Raw genomic sequence first — 21,729 nt, 5'->3', positions numbered from 1 at the left:
ACACGAACGGATTTATAATACCTAGAACGTTCGCACGGTTATTGAACTTTATAAGAGGTCTCGGTGAACCAATGCCTCTAGTTCAATCGGGACATGTGCTACGAAGGGATCGTACTGTACGCTAACTATATCATAAGGTTCTTGCAGGCACTTCATTTGTATCTAGGGAATCATGATGCGTAGTTGCTAGACGCCAATCTTGATTCGATGGGCACCGATTTGATCGGGATTAGGTAAAATGAGTTTTACTCTAATCGGGACTCTTGGGAGGAGTTCGTATAAGAACAATGTGTTGTTCGAATCACAAAGAGTTGTGAGCCCACGGCTAGCATACACCTGAACCATTGAGGGTCACACTTCTCGTGTAACATGGATCCTTGATAACAATGAGCATAGATTAATATGTTAATCTTTGCAAAGTTGGAGGTCAATATGATTGAGTCCAAGACTCGTGATTGTGGATTACGAGTCGGAATAAACGTAGAGAAAGAGAAATGCGGTATTTAGTGAACTTTCTAAATTGGGAAGTTTCACGATTTAGCAAGTCCACTAAAGTGGAAGTTTCCAATTTTGGAAATTGGAAATTTCGAAGAGGCACTCGTATCGACGAGGACTTTGAGCTCGTCACAAATATAATTTTGTTATAATTTTGTGGACGATCGTTTATTAGAAATGAGGCCGTAAAGGGAATGGGCTTAATGCATCAGTGGGTCAAGCCCAATGACTTAAGCCCGCTAGGGTTGAAAACCCTAGGTATAAATAGACCTCAAAAGGAGTTTTGAGATCAGATTTTTCAGCACAAAACCCTAGCCGCTCAGCCCCTCCTCTCGGCCGTTGCATCTCCGCCGCGCCACCGCCGATCTTCGCCGGAATCCGCCGGTTTTTCCTCTCCTTTCTCTATCGTATTCCCTTTGTTATCTAACCCCTTTGTATCTAGTGCTACAGTAGGGGGAGATCCGTTTATTCGAGGTGAAACCTAATTGGAGAGGAGCTGCTGCCCCGACGGAATCGCCGCATCGCCGCTGCACCGCCCACGCGCCGCCGCCGTCGTCACGCACGCGCCGCCGTCGCTTCACCTTCGGACCAGCTGCCGTTTGGAGGTGTTCTTGCAGCCCCTAGGAGTGGTATAACGCAGCTTGTACGTGTCTAAGTTTGGATTTCGATTCGTCGAAATCTCACGCTACAAGAGGTAAATTAATCGAAACTATCGTAAATTAATTCGAGCATGTTTGTATGATTATTAATTTGCGAGCATGAGTAATATGTGATTACGTGTTTCGATTTGTGAAATGATGAATAAGCATGTTTCGTGATTTTCGGTTTTATGTATTTTTAATTAAATCGATAATTACCATATGTATGGCGGAAGCGTTAAGGTACGTTGACTATGTGATTAGTTTATGCATGTAATCGAAACTAGTTCGATATAAAATTTTTAAATTCCGCTGCGTATACATGCACGATCCCCAACAGTGGTATCAGAGCCACGGGTTAATCGTTTATTTGTCAACGTGTTTATCGTTTTCGAAAGCATGCTTCGATTTGTTGAATTGTTGAATTTTTGGTGTTATCAAATTGGGTGGTTTAATATTAATTAAATATTTTGAATATTTCAGAAAATATAAAAATTTTTAATTTTGAAAAATTCGATTTTTGCTGCTGTTTTTCAGCTGACCGAACCGGCCCGGTCGAACCGGTCCGACCGGTCCGGTCAGCGCAAACAAAAAAAAAAAAAAAAAAAATTTTATTCGATTTTCTGAGAATTAATATTAAAATTAATTGATTTTTAATTTTTGAAATTATTTATCAATTAAACCCAATTAGATAATTGATCCATTAATTTAATTTGAATTCAAAGAATAGTGTTGGATTAATTATTTAATTTAATCGTTAAATTAGTTTAATTAATGGAACACAAATTAGATGGCAAATAATTAATGGACTTCATTCTTATTTGAATGATTTATGAATGAACGGAGTTCGTTAATTATATTTGCAATTAATCGTATTAATTAATTAATTCATGAGATGAATAATTGTGATTAAGTACGATGATGATCGTATGTCTCTCTTAGGATCAATATGCGTTTTCCACATACCTAGAGAACATAGTTGTAGGAATCACAAACGATCATAACCTAAAACTTCCGATGAGCTAATAAGATTTAAAAACAAAATCCCTCATTCTTTATCAAGAATAATTATCAAGCTATAAAGAAAAACCAAATTGTTGAATTTTTCTTTCCTTCTACCAACAATTAAATTATGTGTAGCCTCTCATAATAGTGCAGTAAGCCGTGTTAGCGGGGAGTGCTATTGTGGGATAAGCTGTAATTTAATTGACATTAGATGGAGATACGGTCATAGATAAAATTATGTTGGATTAATGTGGTCGGCTAGATTAACTAGGGATTGCATTAGTTTGATGTAGTTGGATCTATGACATCTCATATTGGTAGGCTAGACTTGACACACGAAGATTTTGATATTCGCTAGATTAACTTAGGTCATTATCAAGTGTGAGGTAAATCGATCTTTAGGGTCACATAGTGATGTGATTGATAGTACTCTACCTTTAGGCTTATGTAATCGGGATAGATTAACTACGGGTTACATTAGCGCTATTGGACCTAAAGCCCATTAAAGAAAAATAAGTTTTCTCGATTGTCTGCTAGAGGGTGGTGGAATTCGATAAAATTAGTGGGAGAACAATTAAAACATAAAAGTCCAAAATTTTAATTGTAACGATTATTACGAACTAAACTCTAATTATTGTCTTCTTAAAATTTTCTCAGCAACAATGTCCAAACATCCCCTTTCCTCAATTCTCGACCAAAACAAACTCACCGGTCCAAACTATTTGGATTGGCTTCGCAATCTGAAACTTGTGCTCCAAGTCGAGGAGCGTCTCTATGTGCTCAATGAACGTCCCCCCGCTGCTCTTCCTGCGACTGCTACTGCTGACGAGACTGCCACTTTCGAGGCATGGAAGAAGGACGACCTCCATGCGAGGTGCTACATGCTAGCATCCATGGTGCCAGAGCTCGCGAGGAAGTATGAGTCTCACGTGCATGCTTATGATATCAAGCATCATCTTGAAAGCATGTACAGTGAGAATACTAGGGCATCGAGGTACTCAGCTACCAAGGAGTTGATCACCATGAGGCTGCGTGAAGGGGCTTCGGTCCACGAGCACGGTCTCAAGATGATCACTCTCCTTGAGAAGTTGGTGAACCTTGATGTCACCCTCCCAGCCGAGCTCTCGGTGGATTTGATCCTACTGTCCCTTCCTAGTTCTTATGAATCGTTCATAGTGAACTTCAACATGAACAAGCTCGATCCACCATTGGATGAGTTGTTGAACATGTTGGTCAGTTATGAGTCCACGATCAAGAAGGAGAAATCTGTTCTCCTAGTTGCTCCTTCTGTGAAGAAAGGTTCTTTCCAGAAGAAAAGGAAAGAAAGAAGTTTCGGCCCGAGCAAGAAACTTGAGAAGGGCGAGTCGAGCGGAGTGAAGAATGACAAGGTCACCAAGCAAGTTGATGACGCTTGCCATCATTGTGGAAAGAAGGGCCATTGGCGACGCAACTGCAAGGCTTACCTCGATCAGAAACGTTCTGAAAAGGGTACGTATTTAGTTGAAGTTAATTTGTCCGTTAAATCTTCTGCTTGGGTATTGGATACCGGTTGTGGCTCACATCTTTGTAATGATTTGCAGCTCATGACAAGAAGTAGGAAGCTTAATGTGGGTGAGACCTACCTAAGAATGGGCAACGGAGCAAGGGTTGCTGCTGAAGCCATTGGGACAATTTATCTTTCTGTTTTGGATTCTAGTTTTTCCATTGTTTTGAACAATTGTTTATTTGTTCCGTCACTTATTCGAAACCTTATTTCTATTCCTGTTTTGGATAATGAAGGTTTTACTTTTGTTTTTGGAAATTCGATTTGCATTATACAAAAGGATCAAAATGTGATTTGTAAGGGACAACTTATAAACAACTTATATGAACTGAATCCAAGTGAAATACCTATTAACGTTATATCAGCAAAACGAAAAGATATAAGTCTTAACCCCGCACAACTTTGGCACGCTCGACTAGGTCACATTTCCTTGAGAAGGATGAACAAGTTTGTTAGTGAAGGAATGTTCTCCTTGGAGGACGTTAAATCACTTCAAACTTGTGTATCCTGCCTTAAAGGAAAAATGACCAAGACTCCCTTCAAAGGGAAGATGGAACGAGCCGAGGGTCTTTTGGATTTGATCCATTCAGACGTGTGTGGTCCACTAAGTGTTAGTGCTAGGGGTGGTTTTAACTACTTCGTTACCTTTACCGATGATTATTCTAGGTATGGTTTCGTATACTTAATGAAGTATAAGTCTGAAACTTTTGAAAAGTTCAAAGATTTTAGACACCAAGTAGAAAACCAACTCGGTAGACGTATTAAGAAACTACGATCCGATCGTGGTGGCGAATACTTAAGTACTGAGTTTATAGACTATCTTAAAGAGAATGGGATTCTATCTCAATGGACTCCTCCTGGAACTCCTCAACTTAATGGAGTTTCCGAACGTCGGAATCGAACACTGTTAGACATGGTTCGATCTATGATGGGGTTCACCGAGCTACCGGCATACCTGTGGGGTCATGCACTCCTAACTGCCGTGTACTTGCTGAATAGGGTTAATACCAAAGCAGTTGATTCCACACCTTATGAACTTTGGCACTCCAAGAAACCCACGTTTAAACATATTAGGATATGGGGTTGTCCCGCTTATGTGAAGCGGCTAGTGGGAGATAAGTTGGATGGAAAATCCGACCTATGCTATTTTGTGGGGTATCCCGAGGATTCCATGGGATACGAATTCTACTATGTTTCCGAGGCAAAGGTGTTCGTCTCGAGAAATGCCGTGTTCCTTGAGAAGGAATTTCTATCGGATAGAAAGGGCAGTGTAGTTGATCTCGAAGAAGTTCGAGAACCACAATCTGAAGTTCAAGCACAACAATCAGATAATGAACCAATTCAACAAACCACTAACATACCTCCTGAACCGTCGCTGCGTAGATCCGAAAGAGTTCGGAGAGCACCCGATAGGTTATTCCTCGTTGATGAAGTTGACCAAGGATGTGATCCTAGAACTTTCAACGAAGCTGTATCGGATACAGACAAGGGACATTGGCTCAATGCCATGAAATCCGAAATGGACTCTATGTATTCCAACAAGGTATGGACCTTGGTAGATCCACCCGAGGGAATCGTTCCCATAGGCTGCAAGTGGATCTATAAGAAGAAAATTGGAGTAGATGGAAAGGTATCGACCTACAAGGCTAGATTGGTAGCGAAGGGTTATACTCAAAAGCAAGGAGTTGACTATGAGGAAACCTTCTCTCCAGTTGCTATGCTTAAGTCCATTAGGATTTTGCTGGCCATCTCTGCGTGGTATGACTACGAGATATGGCAAATGGATGTGAAGACCGCTTTCCTTAATGGGGACATTGAGGAAGAAATTTACATGGCGCAGCCGGAAGGCTTCATATCTTCTGGAGATGAGCAAAAGGTTTGCAAACTCCAGCGATCCATTTATGGATTGAAACAAGCATCCCGTAGTTGGAACAAAAGGTTCGACACAACTATCAAAGAGTTTGAATTTGTGAAAAACCCGGAGGAACCTTGTGTCTACAAGAAGGTTAGTGGGAGTGCAGTGACTTTCCTTGTACTTTATGTTGATGACATACTACTCATTGGGAATGATGTAGGGATGTTGCAGTCGACTAAAGTATGGTTATCCACACGTTTCTCGATGAAGGATTTGGGAGAAGCATCCTACGTATTAGGAATACGGATCTATAGAGATAGATCGAGGAGATTGCTTGGCTTGTCCCAATCCATGTACATAGACACCGTTCTTAAACGGTTTAGCATGGAAGAATCCAAGAAGGGATTCTTGCCAATGTCCCATGGGGTTCGTCTCTCGAAATCCATGCGTCCTCAAACGCAAATGGAAATCGAGGAGATGAAAAGGACACCTTATGCATCCGCTATAGGAAGCATAATGTATGGCATGCTGTGTACACGACCTGATATTGCGTATGCTGTGAGCGTCACAAGCAGATATCAGTCCGACCCCGGCCCAGCCCATTGGAAGGCTGTGAAGGACATTTTCAAGTACTTGCGAAGAACTCGAGATTTGTTTTTGGTCTATGGGGATACCGAGTTGAAAATAGAAGGCTTCACGGATTCTAGTTTTCAATCGGACGTGGATGACTCGAAGTCAAACTCGGGGTATATATTCAAAGTCAACGGGGGTGCCGTGTGTTGGAAGAGTTCCAAGCAAGGCACAACGGCTGATTCCACCACCGAGGCTGAATATATTGCAGCATCAGATGCTTCAAAGGAAGGGTCATGGATTAGGAAATTCATCCAAGAGTTGGGTGTATTTCCGAACGCTAGCGATCCAGTACGGCTGTACTGCGATAACAACGGAGCCGTAGCGCAAGCTAAGGAACCAAGAGCTCATCAGAAGTCGAAGCACGTGTTGAGAAAATACCATGTTATCCGAGAGATCATAGAGAGAGGTGAAGTCAAGCTAGACAGAGTCACCTCGGAGGACAATATTGCAGATCCCTTCACCAAGCCATTGTCAGGATCAGTCCACGAGAAACATCGAGAGTCGATGGGACTTAGATTTATGAGTAGTTGGCTTTAGGTCAAGTGGGAGATTGTTAGAGTAGGTGACCGGCAAGCCAACTTGTGGTTGTGGTCCTTCTCTTTTCCTTGTAATAAAACAATCGTTTTTCGTTCGTAATAATAAAATATCTTATTTGGCATTCTATATCTGTTATCCCATGCAAGCAGCATAGATATAGTCCTAACGAGTTACTCTATTACTGTGAGTTGATCTAGTAGAATCGTGAGATAACTCAGCAATGTAATGTAACTGTTAAACCTTGTTCCTAGTCGATGGGTTACGCCAATAATGAGGATACCGGCCTTTCCCTTTTGAGACTAGCACTTAGTGTATGTGTACTGCGTCTCATCAGTCCTCGGTGTTGTGACATCGGCATACTTGAGTGGGTGCTCATACTGGATGAGTTCACTGAACTCCCTCGCCCTAGAAATCTATAAGTGGTTCTCATTCATCGAGTAATAGGTTTCTAAGATATAGTTGTACACCATTAGTCCTTAAGACCCAGACATCACCGTGACTTCACTAGAGGACCGATTGTATCGTGACCTGTCCCTGAGTCCCACCGCGGACCGCTCCAAGGGCCAACGTTCGTGCAATCCGAAATCTAGTGTGAAGTCTGTGCATTGTAGTAGGGGATTCGAGCGCTTGAGTAGTCATGGATGTCCTGTGTGTTCTGACGGTTTATAATCCATGGAATCTCTGGCCAGAGTTGATAGTGGGGTGATTAGGGAAATGTGTTTCCCTAAGTCGCACACGAACGGATTTATAATACCTAGAACGTTCGCACGGTTATTGAACTTTATAAGAGGTCTCGGTGAACCAATGCCTCTAGTTCAATCGGGACATGTGCTACGAAGGGATCGTACTGTACGCTAACTATATCATAAGGTTCTTGCAGGCACTTCATTTGTATCTAGGGAATTATGATGCGTAGTTGCTAGACGCCAATCTTGATTCGATGGGCACCGATTTGATCGGGATTAGGTAAAATGAGTTTTACTCTAATCGGGACTCTTGGGAGGAGTTCGTATAAGAACATTGTGTTGTTCGAATCACAAAGAGTTGTGAGCCCACGGCTAGCATACACCTGAACCATTGAGGGTCACACTTCTCGTGTAACATGGATCCTTGATAACAATGAGCATAGATTAATATGTTAATCTTTGCAAAGTTGGAGGTCAATATGATTGAGTCCAAGACTCGTGATTGTGGATTACGAGTCGGAATAAACGTAGAGAAAGAGAAATGCGGTATTTAGTGAACTTTCTAAATTGGGAAGTTTCCCGATTTAGCAAGTCCACTAAAGTGGAAGTTTCCAATTTTGGAAATTGGAAATTTCGAAGAGGCACTCGTATGGACGAGGACTTTGAGCTCGTCACAAATATAATTTTGTTATAATTTTGTGGACGATCGTTTATTAGAAACGAGGCCGTAAAGGGAATGGGCTTAATGCATCAGTGGGTCAAGCCCAATGACTTAAGCCCGCTAGGGTTGAAAACCCTAGGTATAAATAGACCTCAAAAGGAGTTTTGAGATCAGATTTTTCAGCACAAAACCCTAGCCGCTCAGCCCCTCCTCTCGGCCGTTGCATCTCCGCCGCGCCACCGCCGATCTTCGCCGGAATCCGCCGGTTTTTCCTCTCCTTTCTCTATCGTATTCCCTTTGTTATCTAACCCCTTTGTATCTAGTGCTACAGTAGGGGGAGATCCGTTTATTCGAGGTGAAACCTAATTGGAGAGGAGCTGCTGCCCCGACGGAATCGCCGCATCGCCGCTGCACCGCCGCACGCGCCGCTGCACCGCCCACGCGCCGCCGCCGTCGTCACGCACGCGCCGCCGTCGCTTCACCTTCGGACCAGCTGCCGTTTGGAGGTGTTCTTGCAGCCCCTAGGAGTGGTATAACGCAGCTTGTACGTGTCTAAGTTTGGATTTCGATTCGTCGAAATCTCACGCTACAAGAGGTAAATTAATCGAAACTATCGTAAATTAATTCGAGCATGTTTGTATGATTATTAATTTGCGAGCATGAGTAATATGTGATTACGTGTTTCGATTTGTGAAATGATGAATAAGCATGTTTCGTGATTTTCGGTTTTATGTATTTTTAATTAAATCGATAATTACCATATGTATGGCGGAAGCGTTAAGGTACGTTGACTATGTGATTAGTTTATGCATGTAATCGAAACTAGTTCGATATAAAATTTTTAAATTCCGCTGCGTATACATGCACGATCCCCAACAGCACCACCATTAAGCGTGAATATAAATCCAGAATTCGACTTTGAGTCGTCCACATCCGATTGAAAACTAGAGTCAGTAAAACCCTCTAATTTCAACTCGGCACCCCCATAGACCAAAAATATATCCTTAGTTCTTCGCAAGTACTTGAGGATATCTTTCACGGCTTTCCAGTGAGCCGGGCCGGGGTTAGACTGATATCTGCTTGTGACACTCACAGCATACGCAATATCGGGTCTCGTACATAGCATGCCATACATTATGCTTCCTATGGCAGAAGCATAGGGCGTCCTTTTCATCTCCTCGATTTCACTAGGTGTTTGCGGACACATAGATTTCGAGAGACGAACCTCATGGGACATTGGCAAGAATCCCTTCTTGGATTCTTCCATGCTAAACCGTTTCATAACGGTGTCTATGTACAGGCTTTGGGATAAGCCAAGCATCTTCCTTGCTCTATCTCTATAGATGCGTATTCCTAATACGTAAGATGCTTCTCCCAAATCCTTCATTGAGAAACGTGTGGACAACCATGCTTTCGTTTGCTGCAACATTCCTACGTCATTCCCAATGAGTAGAATGTCATCAACGTAAAGCACTAAAAATATTACTGCCCTCCCACTAACCTTCTTGTATACACAAGGTTCCTCCGGATTCTTCTCAAAATCAAACTCTTTGATAGTTGAGTCGAACCTAATGTTCCAACTACGGGATGCTTGCTTCAATCCATAAATGGATCGCTGGAGCTTGCAAACCTTTTGCTCACTTCCAGAAGATATGAAGCCTTCCGGCTGCGCCATGTAAATTTCTTCCTCAATATCTCCATTAAGGAAGGCGGTCTTCACATCCATTTGCCATATCTCGTAGTCGTACCACGCAGCTATGGCCAGCAAAATCCTAATGGACTTCAGCATCGCGACTGGCGAAAAGGTTTCCTCATAGTCAACACCTTGCCTTTCAGTGTATCCTTTTGCTACCAATCTAACTTTATAGGTCGATACCTTTCCATCAACTCCAATTTTCTTCTTGTAGATCCACTTGCAGTCTATAGGAACAATTCCTTTGGGTGGATCTACCAAGGTCCATACCTTGTTGGAGTACATGGAGTCCATTTCGGATTTCATGGCAGTTAGCCAATGTCCCATGTCCGCATCCGATACGGCCTCATTGTATGTTCTTGGATCTTGTCCAAGATCAACATGATCTTCATCATTCTCGAGGAGGAATAACCTATCCGGCATTTTCCGAACTCTTTCGGTTCTACGTACCGTAGGTTCAGGAGGTATATTAGTGGTTTGTTGTATTGGTTCGATTACTTGTTCTTGCGTTTGAACTTCACTTTGTGGTTCTTGAACTACTTCAAGTTCTATCATGCTGCCCTTTCTATCGGATAGAAACTCCCTTTCCAAAAAGGTGGCATTTCTCGAAACAAACGTCTTTGCTTCTTTGACATAGTAGAACTCGTATCCCATCGAGTCTTCGGGATACCCCACAAAATAGCACAAGTCGGATTTACTATCCAACTTATCTCCCACTAATCGCTTCACATAAGCGGGACAACCCCATATCCTAATATGTTTGTAGTTGGGTTTCCGGGAATGCCAAAGTTCATAAGGTGTGGATTTAACTGCTTTGGTGTTAACTCTATTCAGCAAATACGCGGCAGTACGAAGTGCATGACCCCACAAGTATGCCGGTAAGTTTGTGAACCCCATCATTGATCGAACCATATCTAATAAAGTTCGATTCCGACGTTCGGAGACTCCATTAAGTTGAGGAGTTCCCGGTGGAGTCCATTGGGATTGTATCCCATTTTCTTTTAGATAGTCAATGAACTCGATGCTCAAGTATTCTCCACCACGATCGGATCGTAGCTTCTTAATACTTCGTCCGAGTTGCTTCTCTACTTCGTGTCTAAAATCTTTGAACCTTTCAAATGTTTCGGACTTGTACTTCATCAAGTACACATACCCATACCTAGAGTAATCGTCGGTAAAGGTAGCGAAGTAGTTATATCCACCCTTCGCACTAACACTTAGTGGACCACATACGTCTGTATGGATCAAATCCAAAAGACCCTCGGCTCGTTCCATTTTCCCTTTGTAGGGTGACTTGGTCATTTTCCCTTTAAGGCAGGATTCACAAGTTTGTAGTGATTTCACGTCCTCCAAAGAGAACAATCCTTCACTGACAAAATCGTTCATCCTTCTTAAAGAGACATGACCTAATCTAGCGTGCCAAAGTTGTGCGGGGTTTTGATCTATCTCCTTACGTTTTGCTGATATAACATGCATAGGTATTTCATTTGGATTTAGTTCATATAAGTTGTTTAATAGTCGTCCTTTGCAAATTAAATTCTCATTCTTTTGTATAATGCAAATCGAATTTCCAAAAACAAAAGTAAAACCTTCAATATCTAATACAGGAATAGAACTAAGGTTTCTAATGAGCGACGGAACAAATAAACAATCGTTCAAAACAATAGGAAAACTAGAATCCAAAACATTTAAGTAAATTGTGCCAATGGCTTCAGCAGCAACTCTTGCTCCATTCCCCATCCTTAGGTAGGTCTCACCTGCTCTAAGTCTTCGACTTCTTGTCATTAGCTGCAAATCATTGCACAAATGTGAGCCACAGCCCGTATCCAATACCCAAGAAGAAGAGTTAATAGACAAATTTACGTCAATGAAATACGTACCCTTTTCAGAACCTTTCTGCTTTAGGTAAGCCTTGCAGTTGCGGCGCCAATGTCCTTTCTTTCCACAGTGATGGCAAGCATCATCAACTTGTTTGCTAACCTTTGCTTTGGGGCCCCCACTACCTTCACCCACTTCGAACTTGCTGTTTGGGAAGGGAACTCTTTCCTTTCTCTTCTTTTGGAAAGAACTCTTCTTTCCAGAAGTAGCAGCAATGAGAACAGACTTCTCTTTCTTAATGGTGGACTCGAAGCTGACCAACATGTTCATTAACTCATCCAGGGGAGGATCTAGTTTGTTCATGTTGAAGTTCACTATGAACGATTCATAGGAACTAGGAAGAGACAACAGGATCAAATCCAACGAGAGCTCGGCCGGGAGGGTGACATCAAGATTCACTAGCTTTTCAAGGAGAGTGATCATTTTGAGACAGTGCTCGTGGACCGAAGTCCCTTCGCGCAGTCTCGCTGTGATCAACTCCTTTGTAGCAGCGTACCTCGATGCCCTAATATTCTCACTGTACATGCTATCGAGATGAGCCTTTATATCGAAAGCATGCAAGTGAGACTCATATTTCCTCGCAAGCGCGGGCTCCATGGCGGCTATCATATAGCACCTAGCATGAGTGTCATCTTTCTTCCAAACTTCATAAGTTTCCTTTTCAGCATCAGTCGCTGTGGCAAGTATAGAGGCGGGAAGCCTCTCGTTCAAAACATAGAGACGCCCCTCAACAGTTAGCACAAGCTTAAGACTACGCAACCAATCTAGGTAATTAGGGCCATTGAGTTTATTGTCGAGGATTGACATTATGGGATTCTTAGACATGATTATCTGAGACATTTAGAGAAGAGGATTATTAGAGATTCGCGTTAAATGATTGTTACAATTAAATGTTTGGACTTATGTTATTTAATTGTTCTCCCACTAATTTTATCGAGTTCCACTTCCCTCTAGTAGACAAACGAGAAAACTGATTTTTCTTAATGGGCTTTAGGTCCAATAGACAAATATAACCCGTAGTTAATCTAGCCCGATTATATTTGCCCAAAGGTAGATCACAATCAATCATATCCACAATATGACCCTAAATTAATTTTCCTCACACTTGATAATGACCTAAGTTAATCTCGCGAATATCAAAATCGTCGTGTGTCAAGTCTAACCTACCAATCAAAGATGCTCATAGAACTTGATTAGGCCAAACTAATGCAGTCCCTAGTTAATCTAGCTGACCACGTTAATCCAACATAACCCTTTTCTATGGCTACCTTCATCATTATGTCAATTGAATTACAGCTTACTCTACCATAGCACTCCCCGCTAACACGGCTTACTGCACTACAGCAAAGGGCTACACATAATCCAACCGTTGGCAGAAGGAAACAAATAACTCAACAGATTGGGTCATTCTTTATAGCTTGAAATGATTCTCAATTAGATTAAGAATGAGGGGTTTTATTAAAAATTTTATCTCATCAGAAGGTTCGGATTGGTCTATGTGATTCCTACATCTATGTTCTCTAAAGGTATATGGAAACGCATATTGTCCTAAGAGGAACATACGACCTAACTATATAATTAATTACATTAATTAATTATCGGGTTTTTCAAAATAATTATAGAACCTCAACTAGCATAAATCATTCAAATAATGTTGAGGTACTACTAATTAAGTTGAACTATAATCAATATTATATATGTGTTCTATTAATTGAAATCAATTTAACAATTTAAATTAATTAATTAATCTAACACCTATTTACTAAAATAGATGATTGTCGATCCAATTATCTAATTGGGATTAATTGAACATAATTTTCCAAAAATTAAAATCAATTTGTTTTAAGTTTAATTTTAGAAATCTGAAATATTTTTTTTTTTTTTTTTTTTTTTTTTTTTTTTTTTCTATTTTCAGTGAACCGGTTCGGCCGACCGGTCTGACCGGTTCGGACCGAAACGGTCCGGTTCTGTCCGGTCCAGCTGACCCAAATCAGTGGGCCGGGTCAGTCGGACCGGGAACCGGTCTGACCGACCCGAATCCACGTGGATTCGGTCAACTAAATCGCACACAACCATCGAACCGGCCGGTTCGACCGGTTCGATCCAAACAATTAAAAACCGATGTTTTAAAAACAATTTCAGATCCGATTTTCCAATTTTAAACAATTTTAAAGCTGGAAAAATTCTAAACAATATTTCAAAAATATTTTAAACTTACGAAAACTCCCAATTACATAATACAACAATCACTACTTTAATAAATCGAACATGCATAAAATCATAGCATATTAAAACGAACGCAATTAATTGCGCAACGAGCTCTGATACCACTGTTGGGTTTCGGGCACGCATACGCAGCGGAAAACAAAAATTTTATGCGAATTAAACGACTTTAAATCACATATGTACATGCCCAACAAATTAAATCAATTAATTGCGTACCTTTGCGCTTCCAGCGAAATTAAAAACAACATACATGCTAAATAATTTAACCGAATTTAAATCAATTAACATGCTCGCGTTTAAACCAATTAACATGCTTGCAAAGATTAAAACGATTACACATAATCACATAAAATCATACGATAGCAAACATGAAATCACAGTTTAAACGAGAATGAATCGAAACTAGGGTTTCGCGTATTTACCTCTTGAAGCGTGAGGTAGGAGCGTTTAGCAAGTCGAGATTGCTATGGAAACCAATCCGTACAATCGGGGCAGCAGCGGTGCAACGGCAGCAGCAGCAGATCGGCACGGCGGCGCGTGAGGTTCACGCGCGGTCTTCCGGGGCGGCGCGTGGGGCAGCGTGCGGCTTCGGCTCGTGCGTTGCTCCTCGATTCTTCGATCTACAGTCTTCCTCATCTCGGATTTCACCTCGTATACTTTGATCTACTAAACACGTGGCACTAGACACGTAATAGTTAGAATTAACGGAAGAAAAAGAAAGAAGAAAAGAGTACCGAAAGGATCGGCCAATAGATGGCCGATTCCGGCGACGGAGGAGCGGCGACGGCGCGGTGGTGGCCGCGGGGAGAGTGGCCGAGAGAGAGAGTTGGACGGCCGCTAGGGTTAGGGTTTGTATGTATGTGTGTGCAAGGCCTATAAATCATGTATTTATAGTCCCTTGCATAAAACCCTAACGGGCATAAGTTGGACCGGGCCCAACAGCTTAAGCTCGTTAGTTCCTTTACTCGCTCGTCTCTCTCAATTCAATGATCGGAAAATTGCAACAATTACATTTTCGGAATCATTATAATATCCTCGTCATTACGAGTGCCATCTTTCATTTTCCAACTTTCCAAAAGTGGAAACCCTAGTTCAGTGCACTTTCTAAATTTGGAAACTTCCCGATTTAGAAAGTTCACTAATACGTTCGCCTATTCTTTTCCTTTTCTTATTCTCATTCATAATTCCAAATTACGAATGTTGGACTCAATCATATTGACTTCCAATCATGCAAAGATAAACTATTTTATCTCTGACCGTTTATTCAAAGATCTCATGTGCACGAGCAGTGTGACCCTCGATGGTTCAGGTGTAAGCTAGCCGTGGGCCCACAACCCTTTGTGGTCAAAACTCGTCCGCTTCGAGTTACGATTAAGATGAAGCTCGTTTCACCTTAATCACCCAACGAATCAAGATTGGCGTCTAGCAACTACGCGTCATGATTCCCTAGATACAAATGAAGTGCCTGCAAGAACCTTCAGATATAGTTAACGTACAGTACGGTCCCTTCGATTCATATGTCCCGATCGAACTAGAGGCATTGGTTCATCGAGACCTCTTTATCTGTTCGATGACGGTGCGATCGTTCTAAGTATTGTAATCGTCACGTGCATGACTTAGAGAATCGAATCCTCGAATCATCACTTAGTCAGCTCTGGCCAGAGACTTAGAATGATTACAAACTTTCAGAACACATAGGACATCCAAGACTATTCTAGCGATCGAATCCCCGACTACAATGCACAGACCTCCCACTAGATTTCGGACTGCACGAACACTGGCCCTTGGGATGGTCCTCGGTGGAACTCAGGGACAGGTCACGATACAGCTGGTCCTCTAGTGAAGTCACGGTGATGTCTAGGTCATAAGGACTAATGGTGTACAACTATACCATAGATATCTCTACTCGATTATTGGGAACCACTTAGAGATTTCTAGGGTGAGGGAGTTCAGTGAACTCGTCAACTTACGAGCACCCACTTATGCATGCCGATATCACAATACCGTTTACTGATGAGATGCAATACACATACACTAAGTGCTAGTCTCAATGGGAAAGGCCGATATCCTCATTGGTGGCGTAACCCTTCGACTAGGAACACGTTTAACAGTTATAATACTTAAGTAAATATCTCACGATCCTAACGATCAATTACTAGTACTTGTAATAACTGTAAGGACTATATCTATGCTTGTGACAAAGGGACAAAGATATAGAATGCCAAGATGTTTTATCATTAATACGAATAAAGGTTCGTTTATTACAATAATAAATACGAAAGACCACAGCCACAAGTTGGCTTGTTGGTCACCTACTCTAACACTTTAGTCTTATCATATCTGGTCAGGGGTCTCACTAATTAACAATGAAACTTGGGTATATGCAAAAGTCTTTAAAAATCAATTGAGTTTAATACAAAATATTTTGTATTCGAGGGGTATTGCATATTTCCCCATAAATTATTTATCATTTGATCTTCTTCCTAACGGATGAATGATGCCATTGGCTTTGAGGAATTATTAAACAGTATATGCATGGCTGTGAGTAAGGAATAGAGTTTCTTATTAGTCCCACATCGGTTGTGGTAGTCAGAAACGCTAGAGAAATAGATTATAAAACAAGAGGGCCTATTAGTGTAAAAGCTCATACCTTTCTCGGCCTTTTGGCTAAGATCAAGTGTAGTATCTGTTCTTATCAGTTTAATATCTGATATGTGGGCCCTTGGCTCACACGATATTAAATTATTTTTAAGGGGAAAGATCCATTAAGGCAGCTTGCTGTCTGGGTCTTTGAGCGTTGCCAATGTGTTGCACTACTGCACGGGCCTGGCGCACCCCAACAAATCTAGTTGAATAATTTAACTTAGTTGACTCAGATTTTGTATTCAGCAATATAATTTTGTATTCAGCAATATAATTGATCACATATAATGTAATCATGTTTAACAATATCTAATATTCAGAACATACTCCAATCTACAAATGTGATGAAAATATTGAGCCAAACAATTTTAAGTCTCAATTGTCACTAAGTATTTATAATCTACCGATTATCTAACTTATGCACAAAAACACTAGACCATCATCACCAAAAATGAGAAATTTAAAACCTTTAACATAACAAGTAAAAAGATAATAGGCAAGTCAACAAGTTAAAAAGCTTCAAGGAAATCAAAAGCCTCGTCGGCGGGCCATTGTCGCTCCAAAATTTGCATTTTTTGAGCACATCTCTCCAATTGAATTAACCACATGTCTACGCTTTATGCATTTCTCGCGTAATCTCAAGTGGTTGCAGAACACATCCATGACTTGTTCGAGATATACAAAGTTAAACCATATTTGACAATTACTGTTAGCTTTAACACGATTCCAGCCTACGGTTATGCATGATATATTCTCTGTTAAACTAACAAGATAACAATTCAGGGTCGGTTCTGACTATAGGCGAGAGAGGCGGTCGCCTTGGCCCCCCGATGTTTTCTACTCTTTATATATATACTAGTCACAATATTAAATGATATTTAAAATTTATAAATAGTTAACCAATTTGAATAACCATAACTATTATGTTATATAGTTTATGTATTTGTTGGAAATTCTTACACTTACTCTAGCATTTCATGTGAATGAAATCTCTTAGATCAATTACAATTAGTTAGATACTAAGTTCTTCTGTCAAATTTTTATAACTTTTTTTTCCAGCAACCTTTGCATTTTTTAATAACTTCAAAGAGTTTTGGCAAGTTGAAATATACTATTTTTATTTTAGGGGTAATATGCTAGGAGTCCTTCAAACAAAACATAATTTGAACTGAATGACAAGTTTAAATCAATTTTTTTAATTAAATCCCTAATTTGAAATCATATATGCCCACATGCCTAAAAAAAACTTAATCCCTATCTTGTCCTTATACCCTAAATCTTATAAACTAATTATTACGTTTCTCCGTCAGATCTATTCTTCTTCTTCTTCTCCTTCTCGTTCTCCTTCTCTCTCCTTCTCCTTCTCCTTCTCCTTCTCCTTCTCCTTCTCCTTCTCTCTCCTTCTCCTTCTCCTTCTCCTTCTCCTTCTCCTTCTTCTTCTTCTCCTTCTCCTTCTCCTTCTCCTTCTTCTTCTCCTTCTTCTTTTCTTCTTCTCTTTCTCCTTCTCCTTCTTCTTCCTCTCCTTCTTCTTCTCCTTCTTCTTTTGTTCTTCTCCTTCTCCTTCTCCTTCTTCTTCTCCTTCTCCTTCTTCTTCTCCTTCTCCTTCTCCTCTTCTCCTTCTTCTCTTTCTCCTTCTCCTTCTTCTTCCTCTCCTTCTTCTTCTCCTTCTTCTCCTTCTCCTTCTCCTCTTTTGTACCAGTCTAATGGGCCCTCTTCTGCTCAGTCATTGACGGAAGTTTGCGATCCCAAGCTTATCACTGATATGTGCGATTTGTGCGTATATGCCCAACTAGCTAAACCATCAGCCACTGAGTTCTTTTGCCGAAAAACGTGTATAATCTTACGCGAGGGTAGCAAAAATATATATTTTTAACTGTTGAAAACAGTAAAAATATTTATGAAACTTTGTAAGAAGCTGTAAATTTGGTGAAATACCTCCACTAAAGTTGAAAGAAGCTGCGTCTAACGAAAAGGCTTTATGAGTTTGAACGTTGGCATATAAACTTATTTATCCTCTTTTTAATGAGGGAAGCACATATATTCCTGCTTGCATGCACTCTGCTCAACAAGTATATATGAAACTCAAGCTATATCTTCAAAACCCAGTTACGTAACATAAATGATGGTGCTCGAAATTCGCACCCTCAAAACCTCCTCCGAAACCCTACTCTAGGTGTTGCCGAAAAGTCCACCGCTCGTCTGATCGAAGAACGCGACACCAAAAAGCGGTAGAGACATAAAGAATAGAGAGAGACAGAGAGTTTGTAGAGAGAAAATATTATTGATTGTGTGTAAAAGCATGACCCTAATTAGGGTTTATACATGTATTTATATAGGGAAATTATACTAGGTCAAAATTATCTCTCTGGCCCATTTTCAAACTGGTTCGGCCCAAGTTTTCCTAAATGAGCCCCATCATCTAGTCCCCCTATTCTCTAGTGAACCTAGCGACGCGGTTCGCTTGAGAATATAAAAGTTAGAAGTCGACCATCCTTTTTTTCCAAACAAGATGCGAGCTAACCTCCACCGCATATTGTCCTCGAAACCACATGATTATTGTTTAATATGCTACCATAATTGCGATGTACTTCGATTACTGCGCCAACCGCATAGCCTTGACTTTTTCTGTTTGTTTTTGAAACTTGCTGATCCAGCCCATTACCGCTTGATAGATCCAATAAAGACCAAAAGCCCAAACAAGGTCAAAAGGCACGATTAAGCCCATTAACAGAAGAGGGCCCATTAGACTGGTACTCGTTAGGCGAGAGGGACCGAGCACCGGGTCGCGGGTAGCCTGCGAGCGAGAGGCTTCTCGCTGACTCGCTCTCTGGCCTAGCTTCTCACCGTCAACCGGAGATGATCATTGCTGCACATGGGGGTATTTAGTGCACGTCCAATCTACTGACAAGTGCAGAGGAATGTCTCTTCGGCCCCTACTTTTTGCCCCCGCAGCCGCCAATGAAATGACGGATTAAACTGCATTGAAGGTAATTTGGGGTCCGGATGCATAATTACCGTGATTGGACAGGTAAATTAAATTGAAGAATATTTGGCGTCCGTCCCTTTCTTTAGTATAAATAGGGGCAGTAAATACAGGTAAAAAACAACGCACGAAATCATATACATCAATTACATAATAAAGCCTAATATCTTCTTCAGGAAGTTACTGACATGGCCGTCGGAGTGCTAACTCCGGCCTAAGTTCGGTTCTTTTCTTTCTTCTAGGTCTATTGTGGGCTCCGGTCCAAGTTCAGGCCTGTCCAATTATCTAAGTCAACCCACCACGAATCCAGCCGGATCAAATGGCGCCGTCTGTGGGAAACCGTTGAGCAAAGCTGTAGCAACGTTTTCCTCTAAAACACCTTTATCTGTTTTCCTTTAATCAATATACATCTATCAATGGCCTCGTTCCCCAGCATAATGAGGGATCTAACTAGTCAGATGGAGTCCGAGGCAACCCCAGCCCCGCCGGAGCACCAACCAGTCGTCGGAGAGGCCTCTACCACGAGAGAGGAGATGCCTCAGACAACCGGCATTACGGGAGGTAGCCCTATGGTCGCCATGACTATGGAAAACCTGCAGGCACTCTTGGCAAGCGCTGTCCAGGAGGGCTCTGTTCGCACGCTAAAAGAGCCCGAGGCAGCGTCCCCCAAGAGAAGGATGGGGGAGATGGTGGGGCGAGGGGGCGAAGGGCCCGGCCGCACAAGTTCCTCGCTCGGTGCATCAAGTCCTTTCTCAGATGACGTTCTGCAGGACGACCTGCCACACTCGTTTCGACCTGTCACTTATGAATATCTGGGAACCACCGACCCTTTCGAGCACCTCTGTCGCTTCAATAACACTTCGGATTTGCACCAATTCACTGAGGGAGTGAAATGTCGAGTCTTCGCGACTACGCTGGCGGGAACCGCGCAAACTTGGTTCAGTCAGCTACCTGCCGGCACGATAGGCAGTTTCGCACAGCTAAGCTCCTGTTTTATGGATCACTTCGCGAGCTCAAAGAAACAGAAGAGAAGCACCCTGAATCTGTTCGCGGTCAGGCAGAGGGAGGGAGAATATTTACGAAGTTTTATCAAACGTTTAATCTCGGCCACCTTGGAAGTACCAATCACCTCGGAGGAGGTCTTGATCAGCGCTCTCGCTCAAGGGCTGCGGGCTGGCGATTTCTTCACCTCGCTCTCGAAAAAGCCCCCCGCATCTTTCAATGCTCTGCTGAAGAAAGCCGAGCGATACATAAACGCCGAGGAGGCAGTGCATAATAAATTTGGCGAAGCCAAAGGCAACCATGAGGCGAAAAGGGAAAGGAAGGAGGATAGAATGCAGAGACCGACTCAACTCGCGAGAAGGGAGGTGCAGAACGAGAGAAAGATAGGACCTCGTTTTGACAGCTACGCAACGCTAGTCGCACAACCAGGAGAGATATTGTTGGCCATAGAAAATAACCCAAAGTTAAGGTGGCCTCGCACGTATGCAGAAGCACCGAAGAGAAGCCCCACGCTGGGAAGTTTGTGCCGTATTCATAATGATTATGGCCACACCACCAATGAATGCCAACACCTTCGGGACGAGATCGAGAGGCTCATACGTGCAAAGAATCTACCAGAATTTGTGAGAGAGGGGAACCAGCGCCCGCAGCAAGCCCCCGCTCGACGCGCGAGCGAGCCTCGCAAGCCTGAATTGGGAAGGGAGAAGCAGAATGAGAGGAAAGACCAAGTGGCGCCCGCCAACTTCATCAGCATGATTTTGGGAGGACCCTCAGGGGGAGATTCCAACAGGGCCCGGCGAGCGCACCTGAGGCAATTGCGAGAGACTGAGGAGTTATTTGGAGAAATAGAGGAAGCAGATCGGGCGAGTCGCGCACACCTCCGACGCTTGTACGAGATGGAAGCTCAGCTCGAGGAGGTGCAAAGAATTTCCTATGTCCCACCCATTATTTTTGGTCCGCAGGACAAAGAAGGAATCAGACAGCCGAATTCTGATGCCCTGGTGATTACTGCCATGGTCGCAAATTTTGGATACTATTAATAATAAATAAATAAAGAATAATATTCCTTTTTAATTAAAAAAATAAATTTGATGGATGGATTTTTGGTTGTGCCGAGCTCGAGCTCGAGCTCGAGCTTGGGCTCATTTCGTATACGTGCTCGAGCGCGAGCTCGAGCTCCTTAGAAACACAAGGAGCTCGAGCTCGAGCTAAAAATTATAGGCTCCTCGAGCTCGAGGTCGAGCTCACGAA

General features: G+C 42.1%; 1 protein-coding gene and 1 non-coding gene across 2 annotated transcripts; both read left to right on the top strand.

The window, feature by feature from the left end:
* Positions 1-16,496: 16,496 nt before the first annotated feature.
* Positions 16,497-16,690, top strand: LOC148765172 (U2 spliceosomal RNA). Its single transcript, XR_016030024.1, has one exon. It is a non-coding gene; the product is annotated as a U2 spliceosomal RNA (small nuclear RNA).
* Positions 16,691-19,892: 3,202 nt separating this feature from the next.
* LOC148765171 (uncharacterized) lies at positions 19,893-21,518 on the top strand. Its single transcript, XM_088812687.1, has one exon. It carries the CDS (start codon positions 19,893-19,895, stop codon positions 21,516-21,518), a length of 1,626 nt encoding a protein of 541 aa, XP_088668813.1.
* Positions 21,519-21,729: the final 211 nt, after the last annotated feature.

Source organism: Erythranthe guttata, chromosome 14 (genome assembly GCF_056151865.1).
Source record: "Erythranthe guttata isolate IM_541 chromosome 14, IM_541, whole genome shotgun sequence".
In the NCBI taxonomy this organism is placed as follows: Eukaryota; Viridiplantae; Streptophyta; class Magnoliopsida; order Lamiales; family Phrymaceae; genus Erythranthe; species Erythranthe guttata.
Note: the sequence above shows the minus strand (reverse complement) of the source record. Positions and strands in the feature narration are given on the sequence as shown.